This window comes from Culex quinquefasciatus, chromosome 1 (assembly GCF_015732765.1).
Source record: "Culex quinquefasciatus strain JHB chromosome 1, VPISU_Cqui_1.0_pri_paternal, whole genome shotgun sequence".
Lineage (NCBI taxonomy): Eukaryota > Metazoa > Arthropoda > Insecta > Diptera > Culicidae > Culex > Culex quinquefasciatus.
Window position 1 is genome coordinate 79,141,393 of NC_051861.1, and position 27,839 is coordinate 79,169,231.

General features: G+C 34.8%; 1 protein-coding gene across 1 annotated transcript in view; it reads left to right on the plus strand.

The window, feature by feature from the left end:
• Nucleotides 1-27,839, plus strand: part of LOC6047403 (disintegrin and metalloproteinase domain-containing protein 12) — a 287,603-nt gene that overhangs the window by 8,591 nt on the left and 251,173 nt on the right. The window contains exon 2 of the mRNA XM_038265453.1: nucleotides 8,237-8,318. Within this exon, the coding sequence (XP_038121381.1) occupies nucleotides 8,237-8,318 (82 nt within the window). The remainder of the gene's footprint in view (nucleotides 1-8,236; nucleotides 8,319-27,839) is intronic.

The window sequence follows — 27,839 nt, forward strand, 5'->3', positions numbered from 1 at the left end:
AAAAGAAACTATTGAGAACTATTGTTGCCGGTCACAAGCCCGGAAGAAAGAGGAGTGACCCAAAAAAAAACAAGTAAAATGTTATGACATCACGGTGGGACACGTAATTTTAATTAAGTCTACGTTTTCTCTTCACATGCCTAAAACTCAATGGATCGGCGGCACAAAGGGAACCACCACAGTGCGGCGAACACTTCCGTCTTGGGTCCCTGGTTTGGCATCGGCAACGTGTTACGGTCGGGAACGTAAAGCTGACTAAGCTGGACCCGAAGCTAGATGATGGACTACGTGAACCGGTTCGTGACGACATCGATGCAGCTGATAGCATTCTGATACAACATGGACGAGGAGTGGGTTCGTGCCTTACCTTTCGCCAGAGTACAAACCGTATTTTGGCAATCTTCAACTCCGGATTGCCAATCAAGGGGGACGCAATCAAGAGCAGAGTGATGAAAAGATCGAGGAATCATCAGTCATGATGGACAAGCGGTATTCAACCAAACAATAAGCAGGTCAGATGAAAGGACCAAAGTGTCGTTCTTGCACATTAGTACACATCACCAATGACTGTCTGAGCCAGTACCGAATTGGTGGCAAGGACGGGGTGCTTTCAGTAACATTCTGTTTTGCGTTTGATTGCGTTTTCGCGATTTTAGAAACTTTTACAATTAACTACTGTTACAAACTTTTGGAAAATGATAAAAAACCGAAAAAAGTTCATACATTGTTTTAAATCGATTTGCTCCTTTCATGAGCATTATTTAGGGAATGTTACTTCGAGGTTTGAGTGCGCATCAAGAGTTTGGAAAATGCAAATGGGAGTTTTGGCGTGGAACGGGGGTTGTATACGTGAAAGCAAATTTCAGTGTTCATTGAGAATATGATCTTTATTAAAAAGGAAAATAATAAATCTAGATTTTTGCCTTCCTCACATACTGAGGAAAGGCTATAAAATCACTCGAAATATGAACTTTTTAATTAGACCTCCTAGACCTACCGTCATTTATACATTTATACAGCTGAGCAAATGTCTGTGTGTTTGGCTGTATGTAAACATGTGTACCGAATCAATATCACTGGAATATCTCGTCACTGACTGAGCCGATTTTGACCGTATTGGCTTTATTCGATTCGTCTTGGGATCCCATAAGTCCCTAAATTCATAAGATTAAGTAAAGCACATCAAAAGTTAAGCTTGAAAAACCGCTGCATAAAAATTTCACAATTTGCAAAAGGGTGGTTTTTGCATAGTAACCTGCCATATCACATATTGTTACATAACCTCAATCTATTTACCCACGGCGGTGTATGTACAATCTTAACAAAAAGTCTGTAGGCAGTTTGTTTTGCCTTCCTCACCTTACTGAGGAAAGACTATAAAATCACTCGGAAAATGAACTTTTTAATTAGACCTCCTAGGCCTACCTTCATTTGTACATATCGAACCAGCTGAGCAAATGTTTGTGTGTTTGGCTGTTGTAGACATGTGTACCAAATCAATGTCACTGGAATATCTCGTCACAGGCTCAACCGATTTTGGCCGGAATGTTTTTAATCGATCCGTCTTAACGTCCCCTAAGTTGCTATTTAAATTCATGCAGTTTTATCATGTATTTAAAAAGTTATGTTAAAAACACTGTTTCATATTAAATTAAAATTATGGTAAAAGGGTGGTTTTTCCATGAAACCCTCACATGTTATATATTTTTAGAAAGCATATGAGAAGACCTTTTAGGTGGAGTAAGAATTTTCAAGATCTGACTTACCTATCTTAAATTACAAGCAGTTTAAAAATGGCTCATCACTTATTTTTAATAGGACTTCTTTGGTGCTGCGAACGTTAGGGGAGATCCATAAACATGTGGACACTTTAGGGGGTTTGGAATCACTTTAAATGAGAGGAAGGCACCAACCACCTAAAGGTGGATTAAGTAACGTTTTTTTTGTTAATTTTGTTAATTTTGATTATTTTGTTAATTTTGTTAATTTTGTTAATTTTGTTAATTTTGTTAATTTTGTTAATTTTGTTTATTTTGTTAATTTTGTTAATTTTGTTAATTTTGTTAATTTTGTTAATTTTGTTAATTTTGTTAATTTTGTTAATTTTGTTAATTTTGTTAATTTTGTTAATTTTGTTAATTTTGTTAATTTTGTTAATTTTGTTAATTTTGTTAATTTTGTTAATTTTGTTATTTTTTTTACTTTGTTTATTTTGTTAATTGTGTAAATTTTGAAATATTTTGTTGTTGTTATTTTATAAGAAGAAAAGTTGTCCTTTAAATTAAAAAAAAATGGCAAAAAAGACTTGTAACTTATTTCCCGGAAGTCAACTCGTGGGTCAAATTTCTGGAAGTGGCTGTCATCACTTTACCGCTCCAGCTGGGTGCCATTTGGAGAAAGTACTGCCCACACATACAAACATCCGCTTGGTCCTCATTAAACTCACACTTTAGAACCCTTCTCGCCCCTCCAAAATGTGTCACACGCAAAAGCTAAGGTTTTCCTTCCCGGGACCGGCAAGCACGACACTGGCCCCGGAGCCACTTTCAGAAGCACGAAAATGGCAATCATCTTGGTCTAGTAGGCCTTAACCACACCAAAGGGTGACAAAAGCCCGAAAAGCATGAAACAGGATGACATTTCTCACCTCCTTGATTGTGCGTATGTTTGTTAGAGGGGAGTAGGCGTAGTGAGTTTAACGAGATTTGACGAGACAAATAAAATTGAGCATGTTTTGTTCAGAAATAGTTTGCAGATTAGATCTTTTTATCAAAATACCTTTTCAATGCTTTTTAATCACTCCCTGAAAATAATTCTTGACTTTTTGTGTCAAATTTACCTAAAGTTCACACATTAACGTGTCCCCAGTCCTTGAGCACACACAAGTGGTTTGCTCGGATGAAATGTGGTGGAAAACTACACAAAAACCTCGACAAACTGGTTTGGTCTCCCCGAAAACAAAAAGTTGCCATCCCCTTAAAAAAGGTCCATCACCTCGAATCGAGCAAAAAGGATGCGTAATTAAATTTTAACGTCTCATTTTCCATTCCCGTAACATCTCTCCGGAGAAAAAAAAAACAGAGTTGCCACCCCCACCAAAGAAGCAAACACCATTCAGAGCATCCATCCTTTCATCCGCAAAAATTGTGGCCAAAACCTCAAAAGTGACAGGGGTAAGCCCGTAAAATTTGGGAACTGGCCCGAGGCCATCGGAAAGTTTTTTTTTTTCTCGGGCCGACTTGCAGCCTTTTTAGTGCCACAACTGCTGCTGCTGCTGGGTGACAACTCGAGATACCCCTGCGAGATTTGCACGAGTGAGAGAGAAAATGGCAACACTGGATAGGCGATAAAATTTGGGTTTGGCAGTCGGAATTGTGGAACGTCTGAACGGTGTGACTGTCTTTAAAAAAAAAAGATTGAAATATTCCTTCGAAGTTAGGGGAAATATACCCATTTTAATCACACTAAGCCGTTCGACCAATTCTCATCACTTTTGCCGTTTTCCGCTATTAAATCAACATTTTCAGATGTATCAACAATGGAGGGTTGCTTGCTCACTTTTATTTGAGCTATCTATTACTTTGGAACAGTCAAAAACACTTCATGAAAGCTGTAATTCCTGATCAAAGTGCTAATAGGCCGATAATATAAATAGGCTGAGAAAGGGTATAGTTCCCCTATATTATTGTAATTCTTTTCTTTTTCATATTTTTCAACAATTTCTTCAATTCTAGAGCGTTTCTTATAAACGTATGAAACACATTAGTGTGTTGGACCTTTTTTATGAAAAAATCTCTTAAATCCTCCTTTCAAGAAAATTTTCTCTTATTTTTCGATTTAAAAAAAATATTTGATTTTGTTAAAGTACTTTCAGATTTGTTTCTTTTTTTTAATTTAGTTTATAATTTTTTTTTCTTAATTTTATTTTTTTCGATATTCTTTTGCTCTTTTGGCACAATTTTGTATGAATTTTCTATCAGGAGCGTTTGGTACGGTGCATCCTTCCACCCCTGTAGATTCTGTGGAATGTGATCCGTTCTCAGAGTCCTAACTGCGGTAAACCCAACGCAGTAGGGCTGGCCGCATTATTTGTTGTTATAAGTTTTCGACTTTTCTCGGATAAACTGCAATTATTAATAATGCCAAGAAAAGTGCTTGGGGCGTAATCTAATCAAAAGACATCCCGACATGCTTTCATCAGACTGGCTGTTTTTTTATTAGATCAAATTTGATTAGAATTCTTTATAGATTTTATATCAATTTTGTTTAAATTTTGTTTCAATTATTTTGCAATTTTGTATCAATTTTGTATTAATTTTGTTTTAATTTTGATTGTTTTTTCTTCTTTTTTCCAACTTTTTTGTACATTTTCTAATTTTCTTCAATTTTTTTTTTTTAATTTTTTTTTCAATTCTTTTCAATGTGTTTTAAATTTTTTGTAATTTGTTTAGTTTTTTTATTTAAGTGCTTAAATTTTTGGTTACATTTTTAAACCTGTAAGTTTCATTTGTTTTCAGTTTATTTGTATTTTTTCTTCTTTTTCCAATTTTCATTCCTTTATTTTTTCAGTTTTGTTAGAATTTTGTTAAAAAAATTCTTGTATTGTTTTTAAATATTCATTCAATTTTTGGTTTAATTTTTCCTTTTGTCAGTTTTTTTTTCATTTGTCTATGAATTTTAACTTTTAGTTTGTATTTAAAGTTTCTTTTGTTTTTTTGTTTATTTGATACATTTTTCTACGTTTTTCCAATTTTTTAATTTTTCATCAGTTTTTTTAAATTTTGTTTTTTTTCTTCTTTTGTTGTTTTTTTATTCTTAAAATTTTGTTACAATTTAGTTTTTTGTAAGCTATATTTATTTGTTTTAAAGTTTGTTTTTCATTATCTTTCAGTTTTTTTTTCAAGTTTCTTTATTTTTTTTACAATTTTCTTTCAATTTTCTTTTAACTTTCTTTCAATTTTCTTTCACCTTTCTTTCATTTTTGTTTTAATTTTCTTACAATTTTCTTTCATTTTTTTTCAATTTTCTTGCAATTTTCTTTCAGTTTTCCTTAAATTTTCTATCAATTTTCCTTTAATTTTTTTTTTTCAATTTTCCATTAATTTTCTTTGAATTTTCCTTCTTTCCCTTTTATTTATTTTCAATTTTCCCTCATTTTTTCAAAAATTTAGTTAAATTTTCTTTAAATTTTAATTCAATTTGCTTCAAATTTTCTTTAAATTTTCTTTATATTTTCTTTTAATTTTCTTTAAACTTTCTTCTATTTTTTAACATTTTCTTCAAATTTTCTTTGATTTTTCAATTTTCTTTTACTTTTCTTTCAGTTTTCATTCTATTTTCTATAAATTTTCTTTCAATTTTCTTTCAGTTTTCATTCTATTTTCTATAAATTTTCTTTCAATTTTCTTTAAATTTTCGTTCAATTTTCTTTCAATTTTCTTTCAATTTTCTTTCAATTTTCTTTCAATTTTCTTTCAATTTTCTTTCAATTTTCTTTCAATTTTCTTTCAATTTTCTTTCAATTTTCTTTCAATTTTCTTTCAATTTTCTTTCAATTTTCTTTCAATTTTCTTTCAATTTTCTTTCAATTTTCTTTCAATTTTCTTTCAATTTTCTTTCAATTTTCTTTCAATTTTCTTTCAATTTTCTTTCAATTTTCTTTCAGTTTTCTTTCAATTTTCTTTCAATTTTCTTTTAATTTTCTTTCAATTTTCTTTCAATTTTCTTTCAATTTTCTTTCAATTTTCTTTCAATTTTCTTTCAATTTTCTTTCAATTTTCTTTCAATTTTCTTTCAATTTTCTTTCAATTTTCTTTCAATTTTCTTTCAATTTTCTTTCAATTTTCTCTCTAGTTTCTTTCAATTTTCTTTCTAGTTTCTTTCAATTTTCTTTCAATTTTCTTTCGATTTTGTTTCAAATTTCTTACAATTTTCTTTCAGTTTTCTTTCAATTTTCTTTCAATTTTCTTTCAATTTTCTTTCAATTTTCTTTCAATTTTCTTTCAATTTTCTTTCAATTTTCTTTCAAATTTCTTTCAATTTTCTTTCAATTTTCTTTCAATTTTCTTTCAATTTTCTTTAAATTTTCTTTAAATTTTCTTTAAATTTTCTTTCAATTTTTTTTCAATTTTCTTTCAATTTTCTTTTAATTTTCTTTCAATTTTCTTTCAATTTTCTTTAAATTTTCTTGCAATTTTCTTTCAGTTTTCTTTCAATTTTCTTTCAATTTTCTTTCAATTTTCTTTCAATTTTCTTTCAATTTTCTTTCAATTTTCGTTCAATTTTCTTTCAATTTTCTTTCAATTTTCTTTAAATTTTCTTTCAATTTTCTTTCAATTTTCTTTCAATTTTCTTTCAATTTTCTTTCAATTTTCTTTCAATTTTCTTTCAATTTTCTTTCAATTTTCTTTCAATTTTCTTTCAATTTTCTTTCTAGTTTCTTTCAATTTTCTTTCAATTTTCTTTCGATTTTGTTTCAAATTTCTTACAATTTTCTTTCAGTTTTCTTTCAATTTTCTTTCAATTTTCTTTCAATTTTCTTTAAATTTTCTTTCAAATTTCTTTCAATTTTCTTTCAATTTTCTTTCAATTTACTTTCAATTTTCTTTCAATTTTCTTTCAATTTTCTTTCAATTTTCTTTCAATTTTCTTTCAATTTTCTTTCAATTTTCTTTCAATTTTCTTTCAATTTTCTTTCAATTTTCTTTCAATTTTCTTTCAATTTTCTTTAAATTTTCATTCAATTTTCTTTCAATTTTTTTTCAATTTTCTTTCAATTTTCTTTTAATTTTCTTTCAATTTTCTTTCAATTTTCTTTAAATTTTCTTTGATTTTTTTTTTCAATTTTCTCCAATTTTTTTCAATTTTCTTTAAATTTTCTTTAAATTTTCTTTAAGTTTTCTTTAAATTTTCTTCAAATTTTCTTTAAATTTTCTTTAAATTTTCTTAAATTTTTCTTTCAATTTTCCTTAAATTTTCCTTAGACTTTCTTCTGATTTTCTTTCTTTCCTTTCCATTTTCTTTTAAATTTCCCTCATTTTTCAAATTTTGTTTTATTTTTCTATAATTTTTGCCTTAAATTTTCATTAAATTTTTTTTTTAAATTTTTTTACATCTTCATTTTTTTTTACTTTTTTTTAATTTTCTTTATTTTTTCAATTTTCTTTCGTATAAATTTTGAAAATCCTGCATTTTCCAGCTTCTACCAAAACCAACCCACCGCATGACCCCGTGAAAAGTTACTGCCACCCGGTGGCCAGGTTCTAACGCCACTGCCACGTCGCCGGATTTGGCCTCCGGGTGGGACAAAGTAGTTAATTTCTTTGACACCGGGTTGGGTGGGTGTTGGATTTGGGGTTTGGGCCTGCCAGAGGGCGTTTTGCACTGTGGCCGAGAAAAAAAGAGGAAAGGATTGTCACCATTTTTGTGGTGTCAGACGGTGAAGACTGGGGGCGGAAGGAGGGTTGGTAAGGCAAAAAAAGTTTCCTCCAAAGTGAGATACGACATGGAGTGCGGTCAAAGGTTGTCCTCAGACGATGTAAAAGTTTAATCCGTGCCGCCGGTTATGGATGAGGTTAAATTTAAAGGGAGCGATGATAAATTTAAGTTGTTTTTGTACAGTTAAGAAGTGCTTCATGATTAAGCAGGCATGAATAAAAAATACGAAAATTCTGATGAATCGTCCTTGAGCAAAATTTGTCTTAAAATCTGATGAAATCCCATTCCTCATTGAGAGTTGCGAACTCTGCAAGTCCTAGAAAACGGTACCAGTGTGGAGGCCTCCAAAGGTTTACTCCGGTTTAAGGTTCTGCCCCGACATGCATCTGCTTTTAAGAGCACTTTGTAAATGTCATGTACACGTCAGCGATAAACAAACGAAACTAGGGGCAGGGTTGTGAACATGCCAAGAGGATGCTAGAAGTGTCCCCTAGAATTAGATGTTCGCTGTCGCCGACTGGTGGGATCATAAATCACTGCCTCTGGTGGATGCTATGGGATGGCAACACTGGAACATTTTAACAGAACATGCAATTTATAATTATGGTTTAAATAAATAACAATCCGTTAACTTTTAACGGAGTCACTGTGAAAATATAAAAATTTTCTAGCTACTGCCATCTTGTGGTGAGCACTCGTAACTCATTATACTTCTTTCTCTCTCTCCTCCCACAGGTGAGGTGGAACGTCTGCTGAAGGAGCACCAGCAGAACCAGGAGCTGGTGGACCGGATCGGTAGCAACTTCTACCAGATCATCTACCCGGTGCAGCTGCGGCACCACGAGAAGATGGGCATCTCAACGCGAGAGGTCGGCGCCAAGGTACGCTATCGGTCCAGGGCCTCATCACCATCTTCACCATCAACTTCATCATCTTCTACTACTACCTTCACCACCAAATCCAATTCCACCTCCACCACCAACACACTACTACACTCCAACAACAACAACAACTACAACTACTACTACAGAAATGCCACACGCACACGCAAATCATACTCAAATGACGCTTACAGTAACAGTGGCGCCTATGACTATGATCACGATCGAATGGTATGTGTTTCCTTCTCTTTCTCGCAACAACCAAAAAAAAATCCGCATTCTCTCTCTCTTGCAACCACTCACTCTCTCTATCTCAGTTTTGTTTTTTCTTGGGTTTGAGTTGTCTGTCAAACTGCTCCTTCTATTGTTTTCGCGTGAGTGACTCCCTCCCCGTCTGCGTTGCACGATATGTGTTTGTTTTGGTTCTGCTGCGATGAGTTGCCTGCACACTGTCTCCCTGTCTCCCTGTCTCCCTGTCTCTTTCTTTTATTACTGTTTTGATAAAGGACGTCGATTCTCTGAACGGAATATCACAAGGTATTATTTTTTGTAAAATACTATTTACGCTATTGTTTTTTCTTGAAAGTTAAACTGAGTTACTTTCCTGTCATAAAGAATTGTTATTGTTAACGCCATTTTATGGTGAGCACTTCTATAGCATATCAAAATATAAATAAACTGGTATAAGTGACATAAAGTGTCAAAATACTTTTAAAAACAAACTGTTGTTAACTGTCAACCAGGGTTTTTTTTATCAAACTCGGTTTTCAGCTACAGTCATCCCACATATTCGGAACGCCCACAAATTCGGAACACTTTTGTGGTAAATTGTCAATAGTATGCAAAATGCAGCTTTTCTGTCGACCCTATTATTTTTAGGACCTTTATTTGGACATGGACATTCTCTTGATATTTCACTAGTAAAAGTAGTACTTTTTAAACAAAAACCTGCCTTTCAAGACTATTTTATCCAGAGCAGCGAAACACTCCCTCCAAATTGCCTGTTCCATGATTGTGGGATGTTATTGTGCCTCTCACAATTGTGGAACACCTGAATTTAACTGATATTTTCACAAAAAAGTTATCAGACCATTCATAAAACATTACTAAGCATGAGTTTTATTGGTTTCAGAGTGTGAAGTCATTATTTTGTAAAAAAAAAGTACTCTTGGAGAGAAAAAAAGTTTGTTTACATCGTAAGAAAAAAGTGTTCCGAATTTGTGGATTTCAATGGTCACTGTTTTTCTTTTAAAAACTTGATATAAAACGTAAATATATACAGCCGGTCTATACATCAATCGAAAGATCGCAAGAAAAGCTTTCACATGAAGGTTAAAGCAAATCATTATGTTCAATTATCGATTTTCCATGATTTGTTGAACATTGGCCAATCTGTAAACTGTTCCGAAAGTTTTGCTGCCCTTGTTTCCTGATACTTTCAAAGCCGAACATAGCCGACCACGCTTTTGTGTTTACTTACTCGCATTTTCCATTATCTTTCTCTTTTCCGGAGAGTTCGAAAGAATCATCGGTGAGAGCGCGTAGTCGAGAAAAAAGAGAATGTCCTTGCTGGGAATCACGAGACAACACTTGGGCGCAGGAATTATACGATAGTCATTGATATCACTCGTTTGCAACACTGCTGTCAACATTTTGATTAGTTTCGAACTCAACTGCGTTGCATTTGGGAAATCAACTGATCAATTAAACAACAAAAAATGTTGAAATCTGGCTGTTATCAATCTTTTCCTGCCTATTTCGCTCATTTTTTAACATGTATGCTTTATTCGCTAAAAATAACAGCTGGTGGTTTTTACACAGAGTATGACAGCTGTCAAACTGCCCCAAGCAACACACTTTGTCAGATAAACGTATTTCCTAACTGGTTGTATAACCGAACGGCCTCGTTACCACAACTTGTTCTACAACTCCTGTGAATTGGAAAAAGCGCACTTTTTTCTGTTGTATAACTTGCCAGAATAAGATGCAAGTTATCAGAGTAAGTTATACAAATGTATCTGACAACACTGTGCTAGCTAACAAGAGATTAAACGAAAAAAGGGGCGTGGTTAACGGCTGTGCTGTCAAATCAAAGCGCTCACTGAAAAGGAAAGATAGATTGAAAACAATTGTCTAACCGTTACCCAACTTACATGTAAACAAACAGTTCTTATCAGAATTTCAATCAACGACGAAGCCAATATGAATAGTATTTCTGACTATTTTGGTACGCTTGTTTCTGCCCGATTTATTTAAAAATTGAAATTGTATGAAAAAAAAATATTTTCGCGCTCTGTAACTGTGATTCATGTGAAACCCTCTTCATGGAGAACTTTTAGATTTTCATTTTTTTGATGAACTTCGCCTTTCCCATGATTCGATCCGATGACTTCGACGACTTTTTGTTATCTCCACGGCAGGTCCAGGCGCGCTTCCACATCTCTCCACGAGGCTTCATAGTAAACAAGCTGGCCTAAACGTCAATAAGCAGGCTGCTGTCAGCTTTGTTATACTGCAGTGAGCTATTCAACTTAACTCCAGAAAAGGCTGTCATTGGAAACAAAGTTATATAAGTTTGTTTCAAGTCAGTTTTTATAACTCCATTATGTAACTTTGTTATAACAAACCGTTTCAACTGTCATTTTGATTACCGTACCACGGAGTAACATTGAAAATTGGTGTGATTTTAATTTGTTGTTTTCTCTATCATGAATTCCGTAAGCTGATATTTTTTGTAGCTTTTACCGGCGATATTTTTATAAATAATCGGTCAACAATTAAAATTATTGCAATCTTCGATAAATAAACATTATTGAAACTCTAAATACCTCACGTACAAATTTACACCACCTAACAACACGCAATGTCATGTTGAATATGTTTGTTGAATATCAGTTATAAAACCTATTCTCCGATAACATTTGTATAACAAAGCGAGAAAACCTAAGGTTATTTATAGAATGGTTGGCCACGCCCATTTTTCAGAAGATGCTGTCACATGACAATGTTAGATAAGCAGTGAAAAAAACAGTGCAATATTATTCTTATTCAACAAACTGTTTTCGAGGAATACAATGCAGATGAGGGAACAGCATCATGACATATCAGGATTTTGACGTTCAATTACAGCTCATAAAAAGCGTTTTCGACTGAAATCAAGTGATAAATACCTCAAACGGAAGTGAGCAAGCAAGTTTCTATCGAAGGTGTTCCAAAATAAGTTGTTTAAACAGTGTAAATCAGCAAATTGGATGGAACCCTCCAAATAGGTGAAAATTTTTCCTATGTTGTGTTTTGTTGGAAAAGTGTGAAGTTGACTGTGTTTTAACACTTTTGTGGCACAAAACACGATAGTTACATAAGTCAGTTATACAAGCAGTAAAACAAACTCTTATTTAAGTTATGTTCAGATTTTTTCTCGTATGTTTATCAAAAACAATTGTCTAACTATTATTCAACAGTCGACAAGTTATGAGTGCTACTTAGGGCGGCACTGTCAAGCGGAAAACGACGGACTGTGAGGTGGGGCAGAAAATATATAAACATTTAAATTACATGCCAGGAAATCAACATACATAAAATTTTATCAAAATATTTTAAATCAGCTCAAACTTGTTCAAAGTGACTCTCAAGACAATTATGTCCACTTGAAAAAAAAATTGCCCTTTAATTTTTCGGGCTGATTTGAAGAGAGAGGTGAAAGAGTTTTTGTAGACTGAAGTTATAAAGACTCAACTTTGTAGACTTAAGGGTTGAATGTTGAGGATTTTGAAATTTGTAATTACGGTTATCAACATAAGCTATGTAGAAAGAGAATAGATTTGAAGCGGTGGTGTGAAAACTTAAGATTCACATATTGAGACTTCATCAAACGTGAGCTTTGAGAACTTAAATTATAATTATAATTATATATATTATTATATTATATAATTATATTATATAATTATAATTATATAAGCTTTAGATATGGAGCCTCAAGATTTAAAGGCAGAGGATTTCGACTAAAGTTTTGTTAGCTATGTATATGGTTAGTGAATTTTCACGATTTCAAGGACTATGTGTTATTTGGTACTTCTTGTAAAAACACGTATTTTTTTTTTTAATTTTCACTCAATTCGACACAGTTGTAGTTGTAGCTTTGTTTTTGCTCAGTATTTTGACCTTGGTTAGAAAAGTCATAGTACAAAAAAATGCACATCAATTTTAATATTTTAAGATTTTATGTGGTTTGAACACTAGGGCAAATATTCTAAATATTCTAAATTCTAATAATTCTAATCAAAACTTTGTATAAATTGCAGCGTTCATACAGAGTTTTAGACTGTTTCGAAGCAAAAAATAGCTCAGAAAAGTGAGCAAGCAACTCTCCATTGTTGACGTATCGATGCCTCTGTGCTCTTTTGTACTAAGCTTGCTGGTTATCCTATCTAGTTAGCATAAGAGAGCACAGAGGCATCGGTATCTGAAAAAGTTGTTTGAAGCGTCAAACTGCAAAAGTGACGAAATAGATCGAAAAGTTTAGCGTGACCAAAATGAGTTTACTTCCCCTAAAAAGTTATTTTTTCCATCGGTAAAAAACTCTCCCAATATAATTTAAAAAGTGTGAATAGAAATTGTAGAACAGTTTTGAATCTTTCTCTTCGCCTGTTTTAAAGTTTTATCAATGAAATTTTAAGAACGGATTTTTGAAAAAAATTTAAGCTTTGTAAAATATTTATATTGGTCGCAAGAAAAACCTTTATTTTTATTTTTTTGACGATACAAGGATGTATCTGAATTGAATTAACTTTAAAATGCAAAATTAATAAGAATGAGATAAAGCACGGAGCAAGCGATTTTTTTAGACAAATGTATAAAAATGAGCAAAATTAAAATTGCTTTAAAATATGAAATTTTAGAAATTTTTTTTCTAATTTGTAAAAAACATAATAAAAAGTTTAAAAGTGGTTCCTAAAATTTTATCAAAAGATTTAGCAGGCAATTTAGAGCATATTTCAGGCCGTTTATCAATTAGGCCGTTGCAAATATTTTTGAAATTTATGTCTTTAGACTCTGGTCAAAGTCAGGGGGGAAGGGGGTATCAAAAAAATATAAAAATTGGACTTATAAGGCATGGAACAAATATTGCAATGAAAAAACTGTTTTAAAAATTATTTACACCTACCCATTTGTTTTGCAATCATTAGTTTTTCAAATATCAAAGAATCAACGAATTTTTTTTGAGCAGTTAGTTTACTAAGCTTAGTCATCACCTAATATTTTGATTTTGAGATCTCATGCATGCAAATTTCTCTGTTTCTACCTTCGATGACATCCACTGTAATGGAAACTCTCCTAAAATGTGTATAATTTAAGAAAAATACCATCATCGGGCATGACATTCGGTCTGGGGATTTTACAATCTCTCAGGTTCTTCTCAATGAAACTTAATTCCGTTAAAAGGGTTGTGTAGAGGGCATCTTAAGTTGACTTAGCTGAAAAAATCTCGTTTCTAGAACAAATCCTGTCATTTTGGCAGCTGTCTAAAGTTGAGATACGTTTTTGGTCAAAAAATACCTCTTGAAAAATTAACTTTTTAATATTTTTGTTTGGAATTGCTCGAAAAGTGCCTCAATGTTTGCAAATCTCTGCTTAAAACATTGTAGCATGTCAATACGATTCCCTGGAACAATAAACTCTATTGGATGACTTGTTTATACCATATTTTTGTATTTGAGCATAATTTAGTTTCATTTGATCCAATGTGGCCCCCTCTAAGGGGTGAGATTGGGTCAATTTTCTAACGATTGGCATTTAAAGTAAAGTATTGGTAGAGAGCTGTATCGCTTTTGACCCATAGTCATCTCCACTGACGGTTAGTAAAATGTTATCATTAAGGCTTCCAAAATGTAAAGATCGTTCCAAGAAGAAACAACAAAAAAGATTGAGATTATTTTTTGAAAAACTGAGATAAAAACTTTGAAGCTGTATAAATAACTAGTTTGAAAAATTTACATAATTTCATTATTCGATCTCATGTTAATTCCAACCGAAATGGTCATCCTCACAATCATCAATTACCATTACAGAGCGTTACCACTGGATCCGATATCGCTCTCCCAAACTCACCCCCAACAACACACGCAATTGCTCGTACTTTGTTGTCCATTTTTACGACGAAACTCCCCCACTCCTCACGCGTACATTTGAATTAATTCCAATTTATTTTTATTCCCCAACGGCAGCGAAACAAAATCCAACTAACGCCCCCTCATCAAGGGGCCACGTGGCCACCCCTCCCACCCCCGAGGACAACACATTGCTCCGATTCACACGGGTGTCCTGTGGCCACTTTTTTTGTTGTTTTTTTTCTCCTTCTCCACCACCGACAATCATGGCGATGCTGATGATGGGCTCTCCCTCCCCCACCCACCTCTTGGTTCCTTCCAGATGAGTTGGCAAAATAAACAAAAACAGAAAGCGGCAAAAAAGAGAAACACACGCATCAATAACTTTCACATTTCACGACCCCCGCATTGTCATAAAAGAAAGCTGCTCACCACTATTAAACATTATCATCAGAGAGGGAGTACGAGCACACGCACGCACAATTGTTGTGCAAATCAAGCGGCGGAAATTTGACACGTGAGGCTTTTCCGATGTTTTGGGGTAAAGATTTTGACTGGAAAAACAAAACAATCAATCAGCTGAAATAGAGAATTTTCGTTCGCCCAAGGTTTCCAAGTCTCTAAAATTGTCTAGAAGAATTCAATCAATACACCCAAACTAGAATCCACTGTCATTCAGTGGTGACCAAGTTACTAACATCTGTTACCAGCTTTACTGAAAAGGGTTTGAAGACTCTCGTTAAGTTTAGTTATTCTACTTTAAAATATCGCAAGCTTAAAGAAAATCTTTTGAAGTTTGTAGGTCAGTGAATTCACCAATTGATTTTTGTGATCACATCTCCAAACTCAGATTGAGACATCACTTCGCCAACTAATTGCAAGCTAGTTGGTGAACAACGTCCCCTGACACCAAAAAAAAACAATTTCTTCAAAACGACCCATCTGGAAATCACCTTCCTGCCTCCTCCCGAAACCGGAACCTCAACCGCGCTATCTCTGCCCGAAGACTGCCACGTTTTATCGCAACATTCCATTATCATTTTTCATAAATCATGACCCTCGACTAGGGGGGGCGCGCCCCAGCTTCCGACACGTGCCCCGGTCACCCACGTTGTCTTCGAGCTCGCCCACACGTGTTTTCTTACTTCACTGCAAGAATCTTCCAATTTTCGGCAAAAAAAAAAACGCGAACGATAACAATAATCATAATCGTAAATATCACAACGCAATGAGCGGGGCGGCGCGGCCATTACGGGGTGGCCATGTGGGTCTCTAGTCTGGTCGCTGACTTCCGGGGCGCCATCTCCGGGAAAATTTGTCCTCCGGGGGTCGGCCCGGATTTTGGGTCACCACGTAGGTCGTTTTGAGAGAGTGATTGGTAGTTGAAGTTACGCTTTTTTCCGGTTTAAAGACTGTTTATTTCTGGTAATCATATCCATTTTCCAAAAACTTTGACGCTTAGGCGCAAAGAGATTTCCTATGCAAATCTGAAATGTGTCCAAACCACAAACTATAGATAAAGCATCAATAAATCATATTTTTTAATGAAAAACTAACTTACAAAGTCAGCAAAACTATAAAAGTACAAGCTCTTCCCGGCAAACTTCGTCCTGCCCTTTGTTGGTCTCCTGACGTTTCTTGCTTGTTTGCTAATTCAGCCTCCTGTGATCAAATTTTGATTTTACGCAGCTTTTCCCATACAATCTGCAAATTTTCCGAAATCGGTTCCAGAGCGGCCAAAGTTGCCACTTTTTGGCGTAAGAACCTTCCTTGGACTTTTACGAACCCAACGCAACAAAAAGCACCTCGATATGACGCTCTGTATTGAACTGATTCACGTTCGAATAAAATCGTCGGAATTTTATATATACAGCAATTCCATTTGAAAAGAGCCTAAACCAAAAAAAAAGTTCTCCGATCGGGCTCAAAATTTTTCTGGGGGTTCCTTGGCCAAAATAATTAGACCCGTATTTTTTTGTTTGGCCATTAGGGTGGCCTACATCGTGCTAGGGTGGTTCAAAAAATGGCAATTTTCGTCATTTTCGCAAAACCACTTTTTCTAAAAATCATATCTCGCGCCATTTCATCCGATTTTAGCTGTCTTAGACGCAAAGAAAGGTGATGAGTTTGGCTATTTGGGAAAAATAGTAAAAGTTCCAAAATCTAGCTTAACTATTGAAAAAGTCGTATGAAAACTTAAAATGGCGTTTTGACCGTGTCTGGACCAAAGAGCCTATGTCTGAAAATATTTTATCGGATTCCTCGGAAAATTTCACATAACATATCAAAAAATTGGCGATGTCGAACCGTACGTTTCCGAGATATGATTTTTTGAAAAAAAAACTGCGTTTTTCGACGCGCCACGCGCAAAAACGGGAAAATGACGAAATCGGCAAAAAATCAACTTTTCCACTAAAACTGCGATAACTTTAAAATTTCAGCGATGACCTATAGATGTTATGGTACCAAAAGTTGCGTCTCTCAATTACGAAAATTTTGGTACCCAGACATGTATAGGTCATCGCTGAAATTTTAAAGTTATCGCAGTTTTAGTGAAAAAGTTGATTTTTGCCGATTTCGTCATTTCCGTTTTTGCGCGTGGCGTCGACGCAGTTTTTCAAATCATATCTCGAAACGTACGGTTCGACATCGCCAATTTTGATATGTTATGTGAAATTTTCGAAATCGATAAAATATTTTCAGACATAGCTCTTTGTCGACACGTCAAACGCCATTTTAAGTTTTCATACGACTTTTCAATAGTTAAGCTAGATTTGGAACTTTACTATTTTTCCAAATAACCAAACTCATCACCTTTCTTTGCGTCTAAGACAGCTAAAATCGGATGAAATGGCGCGAGATATGATTTTAGAAAAAAGTGGTTTTGCGAAAATGACGAAAATGCCATTTTGAACCACCTAACACGATAGGCAACCTGTGGCAAACAAATACGGGTCTAATTATTTTGGCCAAGGAACCCCCAGAAAAATTTTGAGCCCGATCGGAGAACTTTTTTTTTGGTTTAGGCTCTTTTCAAATGGAATTGCTGTATATAGATTAAGATTTTAGATTGAATGAAAAAATTAAAGTCCATTGATTCACTTGCAAAATATACCTCCTTTTTCCCAGAATAAACATGATTTTTTGTTTACTTTTCTGTACCAAGGTTTTGGCAATGTATCGGAAAATTTTACAGATGAGCAATGCTGTCCAAATTTGGGAATCGGATTTTGTTTGTTTTTTTTAGTTTCTGCAAACAAGCAGGATTCAGATTCGATCATGCTTCGTTTTAGCTCAAATATGGCATGAGTGTTCCTCGGCCAAAATTATCAGACTCGTATTTTTTTTAGCAATTGAATTGGTCAAAAAATGCGTTTTCGTAAAAACCACGGAACGGCTGACATTTTTAAAGCATAGCTGAATACACTTACAGATCAAGTGAAAACATTGTTTACTGATTTGAAGGTCGCGTAACCAAACAGTTCTATGATTTTTTAGGATGTTGTACGTAACATATCGAAAATGGTTAAAATCCAATCGCTGCTAGAAGAGACATTGAAGATGTGAAACAAACAAGAAAATTTAAGTTTTCTAAAACTCACCCAAATAGCCCCCCATTATACTAATGCCATTGTAACAGCGACTAAATGTCCAATTTAGCAATGTTGAAGATTTGAAACATTTGTTATTTTTTTTTATCTCTTAGAAAAAAAATTTTGTGAATTATGGAATCAAGACTAATTTCAAATAAGCATGTCTCGAAATGGTGCAGATTATCTATCAAGTTTCTGTAAGTATTTTTCGATCGCAAATTAGATTAACATAAGAAACTTTAATAAAAAAATATATTTTGTTCCAAAAACACACAAGTTTAAGGAAAATGCATAACTCGGTAGAGGACAGACGCAACAGAAACATGGAATTACTTATATTGGGTGGTTTACCTACTGATCAGCGTTGATAAAAAAAATATTCCTAACTACAGTCGACGCTCTCATTGCCGATCATCGATTCCTCAATACATCTTCATGTATCGATAGATTTTCAGTCCCTGCGTTTTTTTTTCTCCCACCCTTGAGGGTCTCTTCAATATCAGCACAGCGAGTGTCAACTGTTCCATTCAAGTCACTATTGGGGGCAATTCATTCAAACTCTACTTTTAAATGGGATAATTTTCTTGATTTCATAGTTTAAACCAAATACTTTTTATTGTTAATTTAGAGATTAGAAAATTTTGCAAAAGTTTCTTTCCTAACATTGAAAATCAGAGCAAAAGTTTCCAAGATATCGTCAGTTGCAAATAACAGTCTATTTAGGTGACATTCGATTTTCAAAAAAATGAGCGAAAATTGTAGGAAGTTTCCTCAGCTTTGAATAAAAAATTTCAAGGATGCATTTTTTATCGATTGAAAACTCGGCATTCATTTATTTTAATGAATTTTAATCATTTTTGTCCAGATTTTATGTATTTAAAAAAATCCATATGTTTAAAATTCATTTTTTAATTCAGATTATGCACAATCAAGCACTATGGCTGAAGCAAAAAAAATTGCGAAATAGTAATGAACTACACTTCGACATTTAAAATCAAGTCTCCAAAGCTCGAAAAATTGTAAAAAAGTAATTGAAATTTACTAACTGTATGTGTGTATATATTTTTAAAATTCACCAAATCTCGAATACTGAGCACATTAAAAATGCTAAGTCCAGAGTGTCTTATTTTCTCAGAATAGGGTCTTGGTTGTTCAGATTGAATGTGAATCCAGTTATAAAAGATCATACGAAGATAAAAAAAGTTGCTGTTAAAATGTTTAAATCACCTTTTGAAATTTAATTTTAATTAAATAAAAAATAATCCTCAAATAATTATGAAAAAACTCCACAAGGGTTACATACATGCAAATCGGCAAAAATGTCAGAGGTTGGTTTGAGCAGACATTTAACCTTTTTTTAATCTGTTTTCTGTGTATATATTAAAAAATACATTTTTCTCTAATAAAAAATAAATCTGAGGACATTTGGTTATATCATTGCCGAGTCATAGCTATTTAAAGTTAGTAGTTTCAAATAACAGGTCCCACGATATCTCAACACTGCATTGACCAAAACCTCTCAAAATTTTGGTGTAGACTCGTTAAACCAGTTTCGTGTGCATGACGAAGGCCGATTTTCCGAATCCTCGATTTATAGGATATGCGGTAGGGTGGTCCAAATCCGGACTTTTTTGGGGCTACCCCCTGAAATCAAAGATTGACCCATCACTAGGCTAAATTCCAAATTTGAGCTCATTCTGACCACGGGAACCCCTCCCTCCAATCGCTTGAAGTTTGTATGGGAAAAATCGTCAAAATGTATGGAGAAAAGCAACTGTTTTACTTTTTATCTGTGGAAGGCGCCATAGTTATCCGATTCTTACCATTTCTCAAATGTAGAACCTTCATTAAATTTAGAACAACTTTCCCGAAGACACCATATTTTTAGGATTTTTTCCCGCGAAGTTATTAGCCCCCTAAACTGACCATTTTTGCGCGGCCAGCTGTAAGGGGCTACCTAACAACGATGTTTAATTACAATTCGTACACGCACGTGCTCTCTCTCAGGTTCAAACTCTCTCACGAGCTTGCTCGCCTGCCTGCCTGTCTGCCTGTTTGCCTACAAGCGCGCGCGCTGTTTCTCTGCTTGGACTTTTGTCGTCGTCGTCGTTTTCGTTTGCTATCCGCTGCGCTGCGTTCCTGGCATGTTTTTTTATAATTTTCAATTAAAATAGCAGGTTTGTTTTGAGATATATTTAGCATATAAATTCTTAGATCACGTCAATTTTTTTTAAAAGTGCACCGAAAAAAAAATGAATAAAAGGCAGCGTAGGCTTTGGCTTAGGCTCATTTAAAAGATTAAAGCAAATGAACAGGTTTTGTTCGTTTTTCCAAACATTACAAGCAGTTGTTCGTATATGCTCATTAGAGTTATTTAAAAAAAATCTTCAGGTAATACAAATTTTGTTTTTTTACTCTAAATATCATCCAACAAACTGCTTGTCCATTCGAAGGCAATTTGATTCCAGATATAAAACTAGCTAACTCAACAATCTCTATTTTTGAGGCTTTTCTTTTAGACATCGTTGCACTTTTTGGATGTTTCGATTCATTGTTTAACTTCAGCTGATCTGTCAATAACGGAGTAGCAGCTCATTGGCAGTCAACCATGCTCATGCTGCTCATGCTCGTTGCACTTTTTGGATGTTTCGGAATCTGACATAAACTTCTAATAATCGTCAAAAGCAAAATATACCACAATTTGTTGTAAGGAAGATTGTTATATTTTCGGCAGATTAAAATATTTTGTATGGAATGAAAAATAGTCGTGATCATAGGGCTACGAAAAAACTTCAAATATGTTCTTTTTAAGCTTGTTTGATAGTATACAAAAGTGAAAAAAAACAGTTCCCATAATCGATGAATTGTCTAAGTGTATTGTTCTTTCTGAAATCTATACTTGACTAAGTTAAAAATAGTCTTTTATTTTTTCTAGAATAGTTAAAATCCCAGTCTTGAGTTTGATATGGTACCATTTAAAAAAAAAATAAATTTAAATTACAATATCCCTATTTAAAAATTTACTCAATAATAACAGATGACAATTCATGGAGGAACTAATTTATCGAAATTTATATTCTCTCACACACGCTCTGATAATATGATATCTATTGTTAATCACATATTACATCTAATTTTATATCTCGAAATAAATATCGAAATATATCCTGAAAATTATAATAAACATGCCAGGAACGCAGCGCAGCGGAACGAAAACGATGACGACGACAAAAGTCCAAGCAGAGAAACAGCGCGCGCGCTTGTAGGCAAACAGGCAGGCAGGCAGGCAGGCGAGCAAGCTCGTGAGAGAGTTTGAACCTGAGAGAGAGCACGTGCGTGTAAAAAACGAAACGAAACTATTGGCACTACGCCCCCCGGGGCATGGCCTTCCTCTAACGTGGGATTTCTGCTCCAGCGCCTCTGACGAGACAGGAGAAACCGGGACCGACGTTTTACTTCACCATCCGATAGAAGCTCAGTGGATAAGGCGGGAATCGAACCCGCGTCTCATAGCATCATCGGGATCGGCAGCCGAAGCCGCTACCCCTGCGCCACGAGACGCACGTGCGTGTACGAATTGTAATTAAACATCGTTGTTAGGTAGCCCCTTACAGCTGGCCGCGCAAAAATGGTCAGTTTAGGGGGCTAATAACTTCGCGGGAAAAAATCCTAAAAATATGGTGTCTTCGGGAAAGTTGTTCTAAATTTAATGAAGGTTCTACATTTGAGAAATGGTAAGAATCGGATAACTATGGCGCCTTCCACAGATAAAAAAGTAAAACAGTTGCTTTTCTCCATACATTTTGACGATTTTTCCCATACAAACTTTAAGCGATTGGAGGGAGGGGTTCCCGTGGTCAGAATGAGCTCAAATTTGGAATTTAGCCTAGTGATGAGTCAATCTTTGATTTCAGGGGGTAGCCCCAAAAAAGTCCGGATTTGGACCACCCTAATATGCGGGTTAGGGATGCCACATGGTTATTTCAAAAGTCTGTGTAATTTATATTTAATTTATAGTCATAGAAATCCATCAGAAATTACGTTTTAATCATTTGAAGACTAACGTAATATGTTTCGGTTGATATTTTTACAAAATATTAATGTAAAGAAGTTCTATTCGTTTAATGTAGTCTGTGCACCTCAAAAAATGTCTGACACAAGCTTAAATGTCGGTGGAACACAGACAAATCTGTGCATCTGGCATCCCTGCTGAGGGCAATCAAATCATTTTTCTTGCTTATAACATCAAATTCGTTTTCCGCGGGTAATCGGCTCCCCTCCCACTAACTTTTACACTCAAGATCCTCTGTAATTATTCTTAGCTTTAAGTAAAATGTAATAACAAAAGCCGACTCGGTCCTAACCAGGTTCCAGTACCGAAAAGGACCTAATTAAAATATTTTTATGAAAAAAACATCAAATTCGAATTCTGTGGCTCAATTTTAGTCAAATTTGGTTTTTTGGCCGCCATCTTGGATTAATTTTTTTTTCTTTACTTATTTTTATTAGGTCCTTTTAGGTGCTGTGACCAGCTTGAGACCGAGGATCAGTAAAACAATATACAATAACAAAAAAAAACTCCTTAAATTCCATACATGGAGATCATGTAACTAACGAGGGTTACTTGGTCCAAGCGGGTCTTGCAGGTCTTGAACCTGCCGATGTACTCGGAGAAAATCCCCAGCTCAGCCGAACGGTAGAGTACCTCCCCGGCTTCCTTCTCTGTGGCTCCACCGTCTCGGGGTCCACCTTGGCTGCTTCCTGCGGGACGAGAGCGATCCTTGGATTTTCCGTCCGGAACTGCGCCCGGCAGCGGAGGGAACTCCGCCGGCGTAAACGCCGGAACTGCTGGACTCTGCTTCTCCGCCTTCCTTGCCGGCGGTTTCGGTTTCGACGCCTGCTGGCGCCACCGGATGAAGTCCGCACGCTTAGGGCAGCTGCGGCCCGTGGCTTCGTGGGCCCCAGAGCAGTTAGCACACCGCTTCGGCTCGGCTTCTTGGACATTGCACTCGTCCGTCTTGTGGGGACCCCCACAGTTGTTGCACCTGCCTTTCAGGTGATAGTTCCTGGTTCCATGACCCAGCTGCAAGCAGTTCCTGCACTGGGTCACGTTCGGCCGCTTGTTCCGGTAGGCCTCCCACCGGATGATAGTGCTTGCCACAACTTTCATTGCAGAGAGCTTCTTCAGATTGGTGTATCCCTTGGGGAAGACCACAATGTACGGAGTTTCGTCCACGGTGGACTTTTCCTTCCGCTTGATGATATGCACATCCAGCGCGTCCAGCTTGAGATCCCTCTTCAGAAGGTACTTGACCTCATCCGGTTTCAGTTCATTAGAAAAACCACGAAGAACCACCCGATGATTTCGTTCGTTTCGCCGATCGTGGGTGTACAATTCCACTTTCTTCTTCTTGAGTATCTCTTGCAACTTGTCAAAATCTTTGACAGAGAAGCAGGTCACCTTGGTTCCAAATCGGGTTAGTTTGTAAATCGGTTTGAAACCTAATTTACAACTTTCCACTATCGCCACGAGCTTGTAAAAATCCGTGGTGTTCTTCACCACCAAAGGTGGTTGCTTTTGTTTACCTGCCGACTGGCCGGGTGGTGGAACCGCCAGGGCGTCCCCTCCTCCAGCTGGGCTGGCATTGTTGTTGTTTTTGTTATCGGCTAGCGGACTGAACTTGTTGTTGTTGAGGAGGGTCTTCTCAACTTTTTCTCCTTCGATGCCGATTCCAGTGACCTCGCTGGACTTCTTCCGCTTCCGATTCCCGCGGACGGGACGAAAATCTTCGTCCTCGGAGGATTCCTCCACCTCCATCTGTCAAAAACTTCCAAGCAAGCGAGATGACAACACGAGCAAAACACGTCTTAACTTGTCGCTGGCTGGCGACTGAGTGTGGAGTAGCACCTTCCCGCCTGTCTCAACACCTTTTAAAAGGGTGACGACGGGTGAACTTGGATTTAAAAATTCTAAATTACTTAAGAGTAGTGGTTGTTAATGGTTAAGCTCGACAAACAAAAATAAGACAACGATTTTTTTTTTGTTGTGGTTCGATTGGGGTATACTTTCTTCAGCAGTATTGTAGTGCTAATCATTGTGAACAACTTTGCTGAAGACACCGGATTTATTTCTCTAAATCTGTTAATTCTACAGCATTCTATATGAAATGTGCTAGGGTTACCCTTCAAAAAAGTGTGTAACTTTCTTGTTTTATTTTTGGCAATTTCGGTGTCTTCGAAACACATTTATAAAATTGAAGAACGCTTCTTTTGACACTTTTTTGTAAAAAGTTAGAGTGGATTTACGATTTTTGATAAGCCTTTTTCAAATGTTTGTATTTTTTTGGTGGAAACCAACCACCAATAGCCATTTTATATCAAAGTCCCAAGTAAAACAACAAAAGTTTACAGATTTAGTTTAAATACGATTCAGAAGAATCTCGGACATCAATAATTATGCAAATACTGCTCAAATAAACAAAAGTGACGTAGACGCTCAGTTGAAATGATATATTGTAGGAGTTTGATTTTTTTTCTCTTACAATATATTATTTCAGCTGGGTTTTTGAGTAAAAATTGAGTTTTCGATTATTTTTGCAAAATAAAATCTATTTTAAGTTAAAGTAAGAATCGGAGATGGCTAAAAGTCGATGTCTCGTCAGTCTAATTGATCATTTTTAATGTATCTTTGTCTGCTGAAGCCATACAACTGGTTTCGTTACTGAGGTAACTTTCGCAAACTTGTTTTTCGCCTATAAAACAGAAATATTTTTTATGCTTTTGTTTTTTTTTAATTTAAGGCCGTTGCTAAAAGAATTTCCCATATATCTTTCCGTGAAGTTATTTATCAAGAAGAACAGAAAATTCCGGGCACCCATGGTTTCCCCAATTGAACTACCTGGCCGAAGTACAGCTCTCAGAGAGGTGGGCAAAAAAGAGCGAACCGCTCAAAGAGCCGGTTCACTGAAAAGAGCGAACGAACCGTGGCTCTCAAAAAAAGAACCGTCTTTTGGAAAAACCGTTTTAAGATGGCATGATTTTTGTTATAAATGAGCAGTTCTCTAGGGTTTCGGTCATTCGATTTTTTTTGTATTTTTTAATCCGACTGAAACTTTTTTGGTGCCTTCGGTATGCCCAAAGAAGCCATTTTGCATCATTAGTTTGTCCATATAATTTTCCATACAAATTTGGCAGCTGTCCATACAAAAATGATGTATGAAAATTCAAAAATCTGTATCTTTTGAAGGAATTTTTTGATCGATTTAGTGTCTTCGGCAAAGTTGTAGGTATGGATACGGACTACACTGGAAAAAAATAATACACGGTAAAAAAAATTTGGTGATTTTTTAATTTAACTTTTTGTTACTAAAACTTGATCTACAAAAAACAACGGAATTTTCAAATCAAGACTAACATTTCAAAAAGGCCAAACATTCAATATTACGCCCTTTTAAAATGTTAGTCTTGATTTGAAAATTCCGAAAATTTTTTTTTCGAAATGATCGGAAAATTTCACAATTGTTTCATATATTAACATTGCAAATCGGACCATCAATTGCTGAGATATTGGCGATAAAAAATGGTGGGTTGTTTGGGTGAAACTTAGAACACATCAATTTTCCTGTTTTTAAACCTTTGGATTGTAATATCTCAGCAATTAAAGGTCGTATCAACAAAGTCCGAATAAGCAAAATATAGAGAATTTTCTCAGCTCTTCAAAAATATTTTTTTCAAAACTGGGCAAACATGTGCAATAATTTTAAAAAATGAAAAACTGCGACTATTTTCAAAAAAGTCGCTTAAATATGGCTTTAACTTGAAAACGGTGCACTTAATCAAAATTTCACTAAAGTACTTTTTTATTGCAAATTTGATTTTACATCGAAAAATGAAGTTGAAAAATTTTTACGAGCAAAATTTCGATTTTTTGAAAAAATCAGTATTGATTAAAAAATTCATAACTCGGTCAATGATTTTTTGCACAACCTGGAAATTTCTGAAAAGTTGGCATTTGATGTCCTCTAAAACATATCAAAAAATAAAAAAAAATTAAAAATAGTGTTTTTTTTGTAAATCAAGTTTTAGTGACAAAAAGTTAAATAAAAAATCACCATTTTTTTTACCGTGTATTATTTTTTTTCCAGTGTAGTCCATATCCATACCTACAACTTTGCCGAAGACACCAAATCGATCAAAAAATTCCTTCAAAAGATACAGATTTTTGAATTTTCATACATCATTTTTGTAAGGACAGCTGTCAAATTTGTATGGAAAATTATATTGACAAACTAATGATGCAAAATGACTTCTTTGGGCATACCGAAGGCACCAAAAAAGTTCCAGTCGGATTAAAAAATACAAAAATTAAAATTGAAGAAAAAAGACCGATTTCGTAGAGAATTGCTCATATATAGATTATTGATTTTCAAAAAAAAAATTTAGTACCCATTTTTTTATTTTGATGAGAATTGCAAATGCAATTTGAAATAATTCAATAGTAACAAAAATATAGACTTTATCGATTTAATCAGAATATAGAAAAGTGGTCACAGAATATTTTCTCCAAATAAAATATCTGCATTAGTTCTATTCTTGCAGAAATTAAAGCAACTTTAAAATAAATAGCAGTTTTTCCAGCTTCCCTAGATCTTAGTTAGGATGCCAATCAATTACTCGAATGTTTAGGTTCGAGTAGAAATTTTGACATAGAGACCACCAAGACCTATGGTTTTCAAGGCCATCTTCTCGTTTTGAGTTTTAATTTTTTTTATCAAATAATTTATAATAGTCCAATGTTAAATAACTTATAAAATCAACAATTCTTAAAAAAAACCTTTTCATCCAAATTTTGAAAAAGAGCGAAAGAGCCGTTCAAAAGAGTGACTCTATTTAATGAGCGAACTAAAATGAGCGGCTCCTAAAAAAGAGCGGTTTTGCCCACCTCTACAGCTCTGTAACGCGCGGTGTAAGTTTACGTTATTGGGCAGTAAAAGTTAGTTCTCCGCAAATGTAACTATATTTATCCGGAGTATTGAGGCAAATTCGTGGCATTGTTGAAACTTAAATAAATCCTTTCGGCAGTTGAAGCGCAAGCGTTTAGTTAAGCACAATAGATCATTTTGACGTTTCGCGAAGACGCACACCAGCGCACCATTAGGTTTTAGTGGCTTTTACCTATACATCTTAACTTTGTGTTCGTGTACGTGTAAAAACATGCATAGATAGGTCTTTCAAAATCAAAGTCCATTAGGATAAGTTTGATGATGGGAATGGATTCAGTAGACAAATTAAATTTAAACTCAATAATTAGATTGGCGAACATAAACATTGACATTATTTTTCAAAAATCATCAAAAATTCTATTTTTAACTCAAAAACCTGACCTTTTCGAAAAAATCTAATGATGATTAATTAGGCTGACAAGACAAACTTATTTAATGTTCTGCAAAGCATTTATGATTTTTATCATTGATTTCCCAGCAGAATTTGACTTGCATGCAAGTTGGAAAAACTTGAATGAGAACCAACTGATAACATAATATCAAAATGGCTATAAATATGCATAGAAACAATCAATTTTTTAAAACTTGGGGTGTTTCAGAAAGGGGAAAACGTGAACTTTATGAGAAATGTATTGGTTTTATTGTTTATGCAATAGTTCTTTTATAAAATAGTCGACAAAGTAGCTAATTTTGGCCTACGCTAACATTTTAAACGGGTGTATCTCAAAATTGGGACCATTTGGAGCAATTTTGGACCCGGATTCGGATTCAGCAGGCAAAATTCTACTAGGAACAATTTCGTATACACAAAAATGGCTT